This window comes from Saccostrea cucullata, unplaced genomic scaffold (genome assembly GCF_032062105.1).
Source record: "Saccostrea cucullata isolate Sc308-1 unplaced genomic scaffold, CSIRO_AGI_Scuc_v1 ctg380, whole genome shotgun sequence".
NCBI classification, from domain to species: domain Eukaryota; kingdom Metazoa; phylum Mollusca; class Bivalvia; order Ostreida; family Ostreidae; genus Saccostrea; species Saccostrea cuccullata.
Window position 1 is genome coordinate 150354 of NW_026934466.1, and position 16899 is coordinate 167252.

At 32.1% G+C, this 16899-nt stretch overlaps 1 protein-coding gene and 1 pseudogene across 1 annotated transcript in view; both read left to right on the plus strand.

Annotated features, from left to right (window-relative positions):
* Positions 1-9555, plus strand: part of LOC134240808 (scavenger receptor class F member 1-like) — a 40461-nt gene extending 30906 nt beyond the window's left edge. The window contains exons 7-8 of the mRNA XM_062722887.1: positions 8743-8874; positions 9380-9555. Of these exons, the coding sequence (XP_062578871.1) occupies positions 8743-8874; positions 9380-9555 (308 nt within the window). The remainder of the gene's footprint in view (positions 1-8742; positions 8875-9379) is intronic.
* Positions 9556-12117: 2562 nt separating this feature from the next.
* On the plus strand, positions 12118-14554 carry LOC134240809 (uncharacterized; annotated as a pseudogene).
* The last annotated feature ends 2345 nt before the right edge of the window (positions 14555-16899 follow it).

Sequence of the window (16899 nt, forward strand, 5' to 3'; positions counted from 1 at the left end):
TTCTTACGATTTATGCATTCCTTCAAAATGGTTACATACCATTCGAATTATTACGAAAGTTGTATGTACATTGTAATTTCATTACACTAGATAGTCTTGGGTTTGTCAACTTCAGGTCTAGATCTAGTAAATAAAAGGTGCCTGCATATTTTCTCTTATTCCAGAAATATATTGCCATTAAGCATTATAAACCAAAAAATATATGAATTGAATTAAGATTATGTTGGCATGATTGAATTCTGTGAATTTCAAAATGCAGTATTTTCTACCATTTTTATTGAAGCTGTCAAGTACGGGAAAAAGTGGCATTGAATTAATTATGACGTCTTAATGGGTTAGCACAGGTTTAACACATTTACCAGTTATGATGTCATACGAAGTAGGTTCTACGTTAAAAGAAATGTAATGAATACTGTGTGCTAAATGAAAAGTTTATGTCTACATGTATAGTTTTTGCATTAGAATGACTGTGTATTTAACACTAGCCCATAGCTTTACAGAGCATATTTTTAGGTCTTATACTTACCCCATCCCCTTTCTTATTTAGGAGGAAGTCGATATTGAACAAAAGCAAAAAAAAAGCCACCCTACCTTTATTTTTCTATAAGAAGGAATCAAAAATAAGCTAAAAATAATCTACTTTTCTACTAATTTCTAACTGTTACTTTGCCACAATACTTTCAAGTATACCTCCACCAACATTTAAAGTATGCTTTAATCATGGCAAAGTAAATTATGATATGATAGTACTTGTGTGAAGGCTTTCAATATTTTTACCAAGTCATTTCAGAGAAACAGCTTTTAGACTCTTTCAATATTTTATCTAGAGCCTCTTTCAGAATTATTAAAAGGTATAGAGTTTTATTTATATTTTTGCTTTTCATTTATTTTTTTTTTTTTTTTTTTAATTTAACGTAATGTTTTTTTTTTTGGGGGGGGGGGATAAAAATTTCCTCCTCTTTCATTGTCAAATAGGATTTGCCAAACTTAAACAAACTAAAAGTTGAAATTAAGGAAAATTTAATTTTTCCTATTAAAGAGTATTTAAACCTGATTTTTGCATGGTTTGATTTCTAAAAACAAGTGGAATATCATTCTTTAAGCAAACTCTATAAGGAGGAGTATTAAAAAGAAAGAGCGATATATGGTAAGTGTCTCAATTGGCCCCTTAAAATAAATATCTTAATTTTACTTTATATATAGCTTTAATTTATACAGCTATATATGCGACCTTTATTGGTCATTTTCATTTTGATCAAAATGCCGTTATTTTAGAAATATGACATCATAAAAATCACGTTTTCCCGCCATTTTAGCATATTTTATGTAAAACTGCTTATTTTCAAGCAGCTTTTCTTCCAGAAAATATAGAGCGCAGCCTAGAACATGCTTTATATTTTTACCAAAGATGTATCTATCCGATACTAATTAGTGACAGAAAAATTATGTATGTTCTACACTGCACTCTATGTTTCCCATAAGAAAAAAACATCAAGAAAAGGGCATATTTTTGGCTTTTTTGCTAGATTGCAAAAATAGCATTATTTCTAATGTCATTTACAGCTAGTGAGTGCATATAAATGTGAAAAATATATTGGAAATATTTCTGATATAATCTCTTCTACAAAATAAATATCAATTAAACATGTCTGAATGTCATTCTAAAATGTCGATTTTTAGGGGGCTAAAACTGGCTCTTATCATATATACTCCTTTTATTTACTTGACAATTAAAGAATCTCTTTTCAAACACAATTTTAGCATTGAAAGACTACGTAAACTCTTAATCATTTCATACGACTTTTTGTATTTTTCTGGTTACAGAAAATGTAAAAATTAGTTTCGCTGTAAAAAAGATATCAAAGAGTGTATATTTTGTATCACTTTAAAGGGGGTCATTTTTCAACGGGGGTCATTATTTTATAGGACTAACATATAAAATAATGACCCCCTAGGACCCTTTTTCTACAAAAAAAATGAATTTTTTCTACGGGTGGGGGTCATTTTTTGTCGTTGAAAAATGACCCCCCGGTCATTATTCGATGGGGGTCATTATTCGTCTTTACAACCCCTACCCTTTTCTAAAAAGTGATACGAGTTAGCTGGTAAACAACATCAGAAATTTGCAAATTTATTATATTATTGTATTTTTTTTTAAATTATAATCTACGGGATACATGCTTACTTGTGTCTAAAAAAAGGATAATTTACAAAGTATATGTAAATTTGTAATCAGTGATGTGATTAAATCGGCCGGTGTAAAGACGAATAATGACCCCCATCGAATAATGACCGGGGGTCATTTTTCGACAGCGAAAAATGACCCCCGGTCATTATTCGACGTAGAAAAATGACCCTTTTGCCCGTAGAAAAAGTGTCATCACCCTAAAAATTTGCAGAACCCACGTGAAGAAAAATGACCCCCGTAGAAAAATGACCCCCTGCAGATTAAAGCTAAAATTTTTAGGGGGCAAAAAAAATTAGATAAAGAAGCATATTGGCCAAAATGCTCACCTGAGCGATGATATGTTGATCTCATAACATTATACAATTATAGCTATATTTTAAGGTCAATGCAATGATTCAGAATCTAAAGGAGTAAAAGATTTATCAAGCCTTAAGGGTTAGGTAAACATTGTTTTTTGATGGTGGAAATCATCGAACTGACAGAAAAAAATCAGCAGTATTATATATTATTATATCATCCGCTTGAAAAGCGGAGGGTATATAGTGATCGGGATGTCCGTCCGTCCGTCTGTTACGCTTTGAGGTATCCATCTCTTATCCGCAAATCCTCATATATAAAAAAATGTGTTTGTGAAACAGCTATGCCCCTGTATGGCAACATAGCGAAGATAAAAATTTTCTTAAATGCATTTTAAATATATTGTTACCCAAAGTAGGGTCTTCTCACAAGAAATACAACTGCAAAATAGGTAAGCCCTTGTTCACCAATTGTTCAAAAGTAATGGCTAAGGATAAGTTTTTGAAAGGTAGGTCAAACTCAAAGGTCAAAGTTGATGATTTCTTAAGAAAATGTTTGATGTAAAAAGGATTACATATGTGAAGTATGAATACCCTAGCCCTTACCTTTCAAATGTTATGGCCAAGGTAAAAAAAAAAATCATAAGTACGGAAACTCCAAAGTCAAAAGGTCAAAGTTTTTAGTATCCAATGAAAGGTAATGCCAAAAAAACTACATATTTGAAGTATGAGAGTACTAGTATCTACCGTTTAAAAGTTATTGCCAAAGTAAAAATTTGGCATTTTTGTGTAAAATGGGACAAACTAAAAGGTAAAGGTCAAAAGGTCAAATTTGGTGGTACCCAACGTAAGGTCTTGTCACAAGGAATACACATATTAAATATGAAAGTCATAGCTCCAATAAATGAAAAGTTATGGTCAAGATTAAGGTTTTTGCGGACAAACAAACCCCAGATAGACAGACGGACATACAGATGAACACGATAAAACTATATACCCCAGAATCTTCGATTACGGGGAAATAAAAAGAAATGGTCTTCAATTAACTTTTCATATTATGATACATTATAAAGAAGACGTTACAACAATGAAAATATTTATTCTGATTTTCATATTAAATTCTATGAAAATATATTCAGAACTGAGTAAAAGGGTGGGTAAAAAAAATGAAGAATTAAGGTAGAACCTATGTCGGAAAAGTATTTGTCACAAGATTTTCAAACTTTTCAAAATGATAAATTAGTACTTGCTTATCAATCAGTTAAAATATCATGATATGTTTCCTTGTTAAATAATCTAGAACAGGCTGTGACACTTGGTATGGTATTTACATACTGCGATTTCACATTTTCAAATATTTTTAGGGGTACTTGTCATAAAGGGAACATGAAAAATTACAAAAATACTTCTTCAAACATCGTCGTTTATAAACTTTATTAACTGAATAATGGAGTTTATGAAGAGACTTACTTTTACAATTGACGACTGACTTTTACAATTTAAACATAGACAAACTCCAGTCACTAAAATGTGAAAGTCAGCTGTCAAATGTAAAAGTAAGTCTCTTCATAAAACTCCATTATTAAACAATATGTTATCAAGAATAATTTCTTTTTTATTCAATTAACATAAAAGATAAGTCCACCATTAAAAAAAAAATAGTCAAATGAACTCTATTATTTTGAGTCAATTATGCACCCTACATTTGTAAATATTTTTTAGAAGTCTTTGTCACAATGTTTTCAATCTTTAATATGATGAAGAACATAGCCAAATGATTACAAAAAGTGATTAAAATATATAACTTTCCCCTCTAACTAATGAAAGATAGGCTATTTACCGATACTAATATTCTTGACCTTTTTGCACTGACACGGGATTTAATAATTAAATGACTGATTGGGGTTACTTTCAGATTAAATATTTATCAGAAATTGTACCTTTACTTTAAAAAGATCATATTAAATAGAAAAATTGAAATTAAACACCAAGAATATGAATAGGTAACAAATAATTGTTAAAAGGAATGCACATCATTTCATTATAGATATCACAAAAGAGTACACACGATCAAACGATCTACAACACGTACATCTTTGACTTTCAGGGTTAGGGTTTCATCAAGACATTACACTATATAGCTGGCAACTAAAGATTTCTTACGATTTATGCATTCCTTCAAAATGGTTACATACCATTCAAATTATTTCGAAAGTTGTATGTACATTGTAATTTCATTACACTAGATAGTCTTGGGTTTGTCAACTTCAGATCTAGATCTAGTAAAAAAAAGGTGCCCACATATTTTCTCTTATTCCAGAAATATATTGCCATTAAGCATTATAAACCAAATATATTTAAATCTAATTAAGATTATGTTGGCATGATTGAATTCTGTGAATTTCAAAATGCAGTATTTTCTACCATTTCTATTGAAGCTGTCAAGTACGGGAAAAAGTGGCATTGAATTAATTATGACGTCTTAATGGGTTAGCACAGGTTTAACACATTTACCAGTTATGATGTCATACGAAGTATGTTCTACGTTAAAAGAAATGTAATGAATACTGTGTGCTAAATCAAAAGTTTATGTCTACATGTATATTTTTTGCATTAGAATGACTGTGTATTTAACACTAGCCCATAGCTTTACAGAGCATATTTTTAGGTCTTATACTTACCCCATCCCCTTTCTTATTTAGGAGGAAGTCGATATTGAACAAAAGCAAAAAAAAAACCCTACCTTTATTTTTCTATAAGAAGGAATTAAAAATAAGCTTAAAATAATCTACTATTCTACTAATTTTTAACTGTTACTTTGCCACAATACTTTCAAGTATACCTCAACCAACATTTAAAGTATGCTTTAATCATGGAGAAGTAAATTATGATAGTACTTGTGTGAAGGCTTAACTTCATTTCAATATTTTATCTAGAGCCTCTTTCAGAATTATTGAAAGGTAAAGAGTTTTATTTATATTTTTGCTTTTCATTTATTATTATTATTTGTTTGTTTTGATTTAACGTTATGTTCTTTTTTTTGGGGGGGGGGGATAAACATTTCCTCTTCTTTCATTGTCAAATAGGATTTGCCAAACTTAAACATGCTAAAAGTTAAAATGACGGAAAATTTAATTTTTCCTATTAAGAGTATTTAAACCTGATTTTTGCATGGTTTGATTTCTAAAAACAAGTGGAATATCATTCTTTAAGCAAACATTATAAGGAGGAATATTAAAAAGAAATTTCATTTACTTGACAATTAAAGAATCTCTTTTCAAACACAATTTTAGCATTGAAAGACTACGTGAATCTCTTAATTATTTCATACGACTTTTTGTATTTTTCTGGTTACAGAAAATTTAAAAATTAGTTTCGCTGTAAAAAAGATATCAGAGTGTATATTTTGTATCACTTTAATGGGGGTCATTTTTCAATGGGGGTCATTATTCTATAGGACTACATATAAATTAATGACCCCCTAGGACTCTTTTTCTACAAAAAATGATTTTTTTTCTACGGGTGGGGGTCATTTTTTGTCGTTGAAAAATGACCCCCCGGTCATTATTCGATGGGGGTCATTATTCGTCTTTACACCGGAAGATGAATTTTGGATGTCAGTTGAGTGTGATGTACCAACTTGATGTGGTCAGAGCTAAAGAATTCGAAGGGTATGATAAAGAAACAGCGCCCAGGCCCTGCGGCTGTGACCCAATATATACTCTTAAACAGGTGTAAAACCGAATGTTTCAAATCACACTTAGAAATTCTTTCTCCGTAAACAGACTTTCCGGGCCACCTATAGCGTCATGCGAATTTGATTGACAGGTGACGCACGACGGTTTCAGAACAATGTGCAAATTGGCTGAATATGAAACCAAAGTTGTGGAAAATAAAAATCATTAGAATTATCAATTGTGGCTTTCTGAAAATAAAAACAAAGGGTTCAATATAACTAATTTTTTTCACAGATGTACATGTACATGTATGTAACACTGACCGGGTTGCATGAGTCTCTCTCTCTCTCTGATATTGTTTTTTTTTACACACTTTGCAAGAAAGAATAACTTCTATAAAAATAAATTCTTACACTGAAAGGATTTTAAAATTATAAATATAACACATTACGAAAAGAATGTTTTCCGTAACTCGTTGTACTGATTTCGTATTTTTGCTGTCGATTCTCGGATCTTAATCCAGAATAACTCAAGATGAACAAAATATATGTATTTTAATTAATCTTTATTTATTACATGAGCACACGCGCGAGATTAAATGATTCATTTAGAGTTCTATTCAAAGTTTTAATTCTATAAAGAAATTTTATATTTGTTAAAGTGAACGAATAGTTTAACAAATATAAAATTTTACTGAAATGTTTGTCGAAAGTTTAAAAATAAGTTTAATTTAGGTTTCAAACACAAAATTTTAGTAAGTAGAAATGGGAAGGAAGAGTTATTTTTCACCGCTTGATCCGTATGCAACCGACTTGAAGGTCAGTTTAACTGTCGCTGGACAGTGTTCTACAGAGCAGATCGGAAATATAGATAAATTAATGTCATAGTTTACAATAAAATTGACAAATTTTGTTTAGCAAGCATTGCAATCTTAACCTCCGAGATTTTCCCCTCAATGTTAAATTCTTTGTTACCGATGTTGGACAAATTGTATTTTGTTTTAGGCCTATTTTATGTGTTTTGTTGCATTTTATTCACCACACCACTTCCTCAAACAATAGCTTTGATTTGAACAAACTGAAAATAATTTTTATTTAATTGTTTTAATATTTGCTTTAGAATCCTCCCTACACTGCTCACTAACAGATCTGATTCTGCAGTATTTGTATTGCAATTAGAGTATACACCTATATCTAAAGTAAACCCCCAAAAATAAATCTACAGTGCTTTATTCAATTTGTAATGAATTCAAGCATTTGTAAGATTTAAATAGGCCAAGATAAATTAAAAAAGTATTTTATGCAAGTGTTTTTCTCAAATAAGTTAACAATATATAGTTATTTCTACTCATTTGTATTCATCATCTTTATTTTCCTGTGGGATTATGCAAGGTATCCTATACTGAAAATGAAATGGATATGCTCAAAATTTCCACCTTCATGCATTAAATTTTTTCAATGTCTAACAATATTTTGCTTGAGTTCCAGTATATAGAGGGTCCTTAAATTAAGATCATAAACAGAAAACAAATTTGATTAAAAAATTTAGATGTTTAACTTTTCACATAAAGTTAAAAATTAACTTATACGGTAAATGTTTTTATATTTGCAAGTATTTTCCCAAGATGAATCTATTTTAGAGCAAATATGTATGTTCAGCGACATGACAAAAGAATTCCCATAATTTCTTTTGAAATTAAAGAGGAATTCGATGAAATACTGAAGAAAAAGTATCCATGGTGAGCACTGTGACCCGCTGGCCTCTTGTATTCTAAGGAGGATATGTTTGAATATTTCATGGTTGATTTATGTAGTGAATCGTGCATTTTCAGGAGCAATAAAGTTTAAACTTTTTGATATTAATATTAGAGTGTAATGGAGGACAATATGGTCAGGACTGCGGCCTAACATGTGGAGCCTGATTTGGTGGTGACAGACAATGCCACCACCTGAGTGGTTCCTGTATGGAGGGGTGGGCGGCTGGCTTTAGAGGGCAGATTTGTAAAACGAGTACGTCACGAAGAATTTTAAATTATATACAGCGTATTACAGAAAAAATCTTATGCTTAACTTGTAGATAAGGATAATTTCTTTGACGAAATATAAAACAGACACCATATGTAATTTTGATTTGATAAAATCAATTATAGCAGCAATTTTATTTTCATGTTGTACAACTAAATGAAAACAATGGAAGACATTTCTTTAATTGAAAGGTAGACAAACATGAACCAAAAACGATGTAAAGAAATTGATTTTTAATGTCAATTTACAAAACTTCAGAATATTTTTATGAAAAAATCAATTACAAGATCCTGCTTATTCCTTCAATTATTTTAAAGAATGTTTACCGGGCACATTTGATAGAAACTGTAAAGGGAATTGCTCTCAGAATTGTGGAAAACCAGGATAATGTTATGCAAGAACGGGGGCGTGTGAAGGGGGGTGCCAGCCCGGCTGGGAGGGGCCACAATGTGAGAGGGGTAACAGTTTTGAAACAGATTTTACTTGGAAATGGTACATTGGTGTGGGGTTCTTTTTACTTCTTATTTATACAATTTATAACTTTTTCCATTCCATAGTTTGCAAAAGGAAGTACGGTGAGAAGTGTTCCAAAGTGTGTAAATTTTGTCGGAATTCTGCCTGTGATCCTGTGGATGGATTCTGTCTACAGGGATGTACCGAGGGTTATCAGGGACCTCTCTGCAACGAAGGTAACTTATCCGTTATACCAAATGTACAATATATCTGTGTTCTGTGCAGAAACATATGGAGATAACGAACAGTATTTAAGATCATTAAAGTCCCTAAAACAATTACGAAATAGGAGTAGAGCGAACAAGGGCCTCCAAAACATCAGAGGAGGGATCAGGTGCCATGGAGGAGTGAGCATTCCATGCTGACCGGACACACCTGCCTTGTGCTCCTTGTCATGATCGGGTAATAACGGAACAAAATCCGTCCTCAATTCAGTGAAAAAATAATGGACTACCAATTAGTATGAAAAACGTAAGTCTCGGTTATGTTCAAGTAAGAAAGTCCCCACATGAACATACGATAAACTCAGCAGTTTGTAATCAATATCTTATTAATTCATGTCTAATACGTTTCTTTCTCTTTTTTATTTAAGTTATTTTAATTCATTTTCCCGACGTACGGTTTATTCTTATAACTTTTAACTTTTTCAAATTTATCTTTCTGACACAAGCTTTGTTTTAGTATGTAATGCTGGATTTTATGGCAATAATTGTAAAAAAGAGTGCAGCCTCTTCTGCAAGACATCACGTGACTACCATCACGTGACCGGAAATTGTAAAGACAGATGTATAGGAGGGTGGCGGAATGCAGAGTGTTTGCAAAGTACGTATCTTATCCTAGCTATAAAACGATACTAAACGATTTTTTATGAACACATCATGGAAATATTTTGTAAAAGCTTTGTACATTGCGCAGTTTATAGTTGAAGTTTTAAAAAAACATATTGTAATTGCATAGTAATGTGATGTAATATGTAATGGTTTTGTGCAGTTGTAGAAACAGAAGTATGGCACTCCAGATTTAATGGTGTTCTTGCAGGCCTGTGCCTAAGCATAGGAACGATCTCGGGATTAATATTCTACATATATATGATTAAGTAGGTTTATCGTTTTATATATCTTATAATAAAATTTTTAAGTATTTTACGATCTGATCCATTTTATTCTATTTCTGGCGATATAGATAAAGCATTTTTTATATAAATTTTGACAGTATTCAATTTTTTTTAAAAATACTGTCAAAATAAAGTAAATAGAAATGTTTGATTTCAGTTCATTATAAAAATATCTGTTAAAAGTATTTGAAAACTTTATTGTAAAGGTTTTCTCTACTGATTTTCTTTTTTTTCTGCAGAAAAAAGTACCGTAAAAGAAAAAGAGAGCAAAATACGGCATCTAATGCGGGACCTATCAACATTATTTCTAGTGAAGCTGGCGAAGCCGGGGAAGATGCAAGAAAACATTACTCGTATCATAAGCTTGCCCAATCGCCGATTTTATCAGATTTATAAATGCTGCTATTCTTCTCAATCTAACGTGTCTCAAAGTAACATGTGTTTACTTTTAAAAACTTCATTGATTATATCAGAGACATACAACATGACAAATTGAAAAATATCAAAACTAGTGAGGAGCACATGGCGGGTGTGACAGATTGGGGATGCTCACTCCTCCATGGCACCTGATCCTACCTTTGATGCTTTGGACTATGTGTTTGGTCTGCTCATATTTTGTATTCTTTTAAAAGCTATTGATCTTGAATAATGATCATTACCTCTATATATTTCAAATATATTATTAAAAATGTACTGTTATTTATCTATATGCGCGTAAAACTCAACAGTAGTGTAAAGGGTCATCAAAAATAAGAAAATCATACAAAGCAGTTTTATAATATACTCAAAGCATTCCTTGTTAATCTTTACATATGTGTTAAGTTTTTGAAGCATAACCTCGGTATACTCATTTTTAAGGATCCCCAAACATGTACCGAGGAATAGCACTTCCTAAGACAAATTAATGAATAAGCCTCCTTTTAATTATTTTATAGCGTTTTAGAATTAAAAAAAATGAATGAGATCTTGCGAATGTGGGGATAGCTAAACTCTCCTTTCTTTATTCAAAATGTTCTCCATTTTTTAAATGTTTATTGGCATATCAACGTTTTCATGTCCAAGAAAATTACCTTCGGGCGGTAATTGGTCTTTCCTCATGGTAAACAAAAACTGCTTATTAATAACATTCCTTGGTACAATTATTACCAATAATGCTAAGGCCAAAATAAAAAAAATACCTTTGTTTTCCCCTAACGCGACCAGCCCAATTAAATCGTGCTTACTGAAAAGATTTATTTAATAAGATGCTTCAAAAATATTTTTTTATTGTTAACCAAGTTTTATAAAATACAATTTCATCAAAATCAGTTTTTATCAGAACGGTCGACATTGTTCTACTGTGATTTTCAAGCATTTGTTGGAAACAAAATGGTGCCCAGATGTGATTTCAGAGAATAAGGTCTTCATAAAACAACGGCGAGGGGCCCATCTAGTGAACACGTCATTTAATTTCACTGCAATTCATTTAATTTGAGTTTTGAACTAATAACTAGTTCATCTATATGTTCCTATGTTTACTATATGCCATTATGGAACCATAGGAGTTGTTGTAAATATGTCTACATATTCTTCCTGATAAATATAATTCAGATGTCCTTTCTTCATGCCTTTATTTATGGGTTAAACTTTTTGACTGTGATATTGTATATAGCATTTTATCATTTGTAGATTCCGTTTGGTGAAATTAAATATTGTTTACATACTCTATACATATACATGTAGTTTTGAAATCATGATTCAGCTTCCTGAGACGTTCAGTGTATTAATACTAACTCAAAAGAACAATGAATTTTTTTTTATAGTTGTCTGAGTTAGTCTAAATAACGGATTTTTTCTTGAAAACCCCAAATTCCAATGATCAGAATAATACGCTGTTTTTATATCTAAGGACAAACTAATACCCTGGCTGGAAATATTTTAAGCCAAAATTTAAGTGTTATTTATATTTCAAGTCTGTATCAGAAAATTTCATCGAAAGCAACAGGAGTCCAAAATACATGCAGGAAACGAAATTGATAACTTGAGTTATATTGGGTAAGTAGGAAATTCAATATTTTGACGAAATTTGATTCAGTAAGAAAGTTTCCATATTTCCTAAGCAGAGTTACACATCATGATATAACTGAGATGTGTCTGAAATATTATATTCACTTGTCAAATTAGAATTGTAGATGTCTGAGCTTGACCCCCAATACTTATCGAGAGGAAGCTCCTTATCTACCCACAGTCTTTGCACCTGAGGTTAAATCTGTGACTTCACACTAGCATACACATTATAAGCAGAAAGGAATATACGCCACCGACAATGGACTGCATTAGAAGCTCACAAACGTAAGTTTTAATGACAAGACTAAAAACAATTCCTCATTCATCTGAATCAGTGTAATAAATGTAATTTGTTGATAGTTAAATTGGTTTATCTTTTTACACCACTGACTTTTTCAGTTATAAACTTCACTATATAAAAAAAATAAATGATTTAGTTAACTTTGTTGAAAAATAACTGATTCAGTTGAGGATTTTTTTTTATTTTATGATTTACACGTATGAATGTAAAAATTCTCTTTTTTTAATTAAGAGAAAATGCGCACTGTCGATATTTCTTTTTAATAAAACATAATAATTTATTAAGCTTATCAATTATGATAATTATATTATAGATTTACAAAAGTGAAACATTAATTATAATTATTAATATAATTATACAAGAATATAAATTTCACTTTAATCATTCTCAGTACTAAAGCAATACAACACATGTCAGAGTCGATGTTTGTGGGACTGTGTCGTGAAGTCGGGACCTCACAAGTGGTGGCCATGAGGAGAGATGTGATGGACATCTGGGAGATGGTGGCAACACGTGATGAGGACAGACAGATGGTGAGTGGAAGTCGCAGAGAAGGACTCAGACTGAAAGGATCAGATATAGACATAATGTTCTGGCAAAATGATCATCGCGTGATCTCGGACTTATCTCAGTCTCAGTATTACAACACACACAGACAAACACTGATCCCCTGTGACTGTTCTGATAGTCCACCAGGATTCACTTTGTTATATTTACTGTCACCAAGCATGAACAGACACATCCGCGAAGCTTGTGTTAGAATGAATAACAGATATTATATATCTAGTTCTAAATGCAGACAGATCGCTTTATTATCTCAGTCATTACTACCTTATAGCCTCTCTCCACATGGACCCTGTGTCAGTGGAACATATGCAACACTAGAATTTGATCTTGCCCACTGTTTTGTCAGTGACTTTTGGCCTCCCTCTGCCTTCCCATGGATTGACAGATGTCACTCATGGCCCCAGCCTCATGTTGTTGATGATATAGTGAAAAATGGATGTCACTTTGTAGCAATTGGACATAAGCTAGGAAATCATGAAGATCATGAATGGAGAATTTCTTTCTCCAAAGCAGAACAAAAACTTGTGTTTGCAATGAATCACTGTCAATTCTTAACCTACGGCTTACTTAAATTGATCTTAACAGAAATAGCTATTAATGGAGAAGGTGAGGATGATAAATTACTGTGTTCCTATCATATGAAGACAGTACTTTTCTGGGTGATTCAACAAAATACAATACCTCAGTGGTGTCCACAAAATCTCCTGGGGGGTTTTTGGGTCTGTTTCAAACTCATCCTCAAATGGGTGTATGAAGGGGTTTGTCCTAACTTTTTCATTCCAGGCAACAACATGTTTCTGGGTAAAATTCATGGCGTCAAACAACATCAATTATTTATAAGACTGTCTGAGTTGTATGAGAAGGGTTTAGCATTCCTGCTACATAGCCCCTCCATTAGATCTTGTATCATAGATGTCCTACATAACCCCAGAAACTCCATCTGTACAGATGATCATACTTTGATTTCTGAGGTTTGGTTTGATATAAATCTATTTGCTGAAATACAACATTATAACATAGAACCAAAAAAAATGGACACACAAAGGAGAAGTCTACATACAATAGAACAGATGATAGGTTCAGCCCTCCTGACACGGTATCAAGTCATTATGCTACAGAAACTTACTGCTTGTGTCCTTCAGAACACTGCTTTTATGTTACACATGGAAACGTACATATCTGACAACAAACTGAGGTATAGAGCTGACAAAATGTCCTGTTACATGCTGAAATTAGCAGCCAAATTTAGTTGTATCACAGACATGATGTACATAGCCATGTATTATTACAAGACACTTAGATACATGGAAGCTTTATCTATTATAGAGATGTCCAAGGTCAAGTTAGCACAGCCATATGTGATGCATGGGTCAAATGTAGATCCAGAGATGTATACTGAGGCTGTAGGGGGGCAGTCCTGGTCTACAAAGATGAGACAGGCTGTAGCAAAAAATATCACACTTAACAATGAAATCCATTACATCAGTGAACTGATACCTGAACAACAGAGTGCTATACAGAAAAGAAGTTGGTATTGTTATACATGCTAGAGATTTTGTGCTACAGACATGTAGACACATTGCGAGCACAAACAGCTCTAGATGATCTACAAACCCTAGTTCGTAATGATCAGGGACTGTTTATACATTTACTTCTTAGAGACATATCGTGGCAGATTCTGGGGATCTGTCAACAGGTGACAGGGAACCTCCAGGCTGCTCTATACTCCTACCAACAATCTCTCAGACAAGAACCGCAGAGCGAAATACAAACAGCTACAGAAATAAGAATACAGAGAGTTTGCCAATGGATTCCCTTTATTAATTAAATGTCAGATGATATTTGTAGGAGTTCACGTGATAGAGATTACATGTATCATTTACACATCCTCTTCTGATTTCATATTTTCTTTTCTGTTTGTTTTATTACATGTATTATAAAGCTAATAACTAGTTTATAATAAAATTAAAGAGGCACCATTGCTTATCATAATTATACAATTAGCATGCATACTCTAGTTACTTAATACCCATAGTTAGATCAGAGTAACAAAGAGAAAATGCATTTCAACTTTATAACCAATTGTGCTTCCCACCCCACGGGAACACCTGACCCTGGGGCCACATATTTCAAAATTATTTTTGTCATAAATTTTATTTGATTAATTCCATAGAGCAGATTTTACCATTAATTTATTTTCAGACTACTGTAGACGTACTTCTTTCCATGGGTTCAAAATTCCGCGGAATCTTATTTTCTGTTGAATACACAAATAGAAAATTACATGGTTTTCCTAGACTGTCACTATATGCCTTACATATATATTAAGTACGCTTGTACAAATTTCCGCGGAAATTTTGTGACCGCGTACTTAGGGTAAATTAATCAATTCATCGATGAAAAGATATCAATCAAAGAATGACCTAGATATTCTCTGTTATCAAAAAATGTTACAAAAAAAAAGCTTAGGAGGGAGAAGGGAGCGAGCGTACATTTTTTTTAATTTGTATTTTGGGGGAAAGTGATCTTTGGGGAGAAAAAAATTACGTTAATTTTGGTTTCTTTTACGTATGACATACACAGCATTATTCTTATCATGAACATTAATGTTGTATCTACTTATCATGATGGAACTATTTTCGTCGGAACAATATGTGTGCGTCGCCGCCGACTACAATAATAGATCTTGAATTGATAGTAAGCACTGATCGAATAAATTAAAAAATGAAAAAGAAAGAAACGGTTTGCGATAGATAATATTAGGGATTTTAGAAAAGGTTTGTTAACCCCTCCCCCCTCCTCCTTTCTAAAATGTGATACGAGTTAACAACATCAGAAGTTTGCAAATTTATGTTATATTATTGTAATTTTTAAAATTATAATCTACGGGATACATGCTAACTTGTGTCTAAAAATGATGATTCACAAAGTATACGTAAGTTTGTAATCAGCGATGTGATGAAATCGGCCGGAAGATGAATTTTGCTGGATGTCAGTTGAGTGTGATGTGCAAACTTAATGTGGTCAGAGCTAAAGAATTCGAAAGGTATGATAAAGAAACAGCACCCCGGCCCTGCGGCTGTGACCAAATATATATTTTTTAAACAGGTGTAAAATGTTTCAAATCACAATTAGAAATTCTTTCTGCGTAAATAGACTACCAGGGCCACTTATAGCGTCATGCGAATTTAATTGACAGGTGACGCACGATGGTTTCGTGCGTTCAGCCTGTACAGAGAACAATGTGCAAATGGTCTGAATATGAAACCAAAGTTGTGGAAAATAAAAATCATTAGAATTATCAATTGTGGCTTTCTGAAAATAAAACAAAGCATTTAATATAATTACGGGTATATTTTTTTTCACTGATGTACATGTATGTAACACTGACCGGTTTGCATGAGTCTCTCTCTCTCTCTCTCTCTCTCTCTCTCTCTCTCTCTCTCTCTCTGATATTGTTTTTTTTACATACTTGCAAGAAAGAATAACTTCTATAAAGATAAATACTTACACTGAAAGGATTTTAAAAACATAAATATAACACATTACGAAAAGAATGTTTTCCGTAACTCGTTGTACTGATTTCGTATTTTTGCTGTCGGAATAACTCAAGATGAACAAAATATATGTATTTTAATTAATCTTTATTTATTACATGAGCACACGCGCGAGATTAAATGATTCATTTAGAATTCCATTCAAAGTTTTAATTTTATAAAGAAATTTTATATTTGTTAAAGTGAATGAATAGTTTAACAAATTTAAATTTTTACTGAAATGTTTGTCGAAAGTTTAAAAATAAGTTTAATTGAGGTTTCAAACACAAAATTTTAGTAAGTAGAAATGGGAAGGAAGAGTTATTTTTCACCGTATGTAACCGACTTGAAGGTCAGTTTAACTGTCGCTGGACAGTGTTCTACAGAGCAGATCGGAAATATAGATAAATTAATGTCATGGTTTACAATAAAATCGACAAATTTTGTTTAGCAAGCATTGCAATCTTAACCTCCGAGATTTTCCCCTCAATGTTAAATTCTTTGTTACCGATGTTGGACAAATTGTATTTTGTTTTAGGCCTATTTTATGTGTTTTATGTTTTATGTGTCAAACAATAGTTTTGATTTGAACAAACTGAAAATAATTTTTATTTAATTATTTTAATATTTGCTTTAG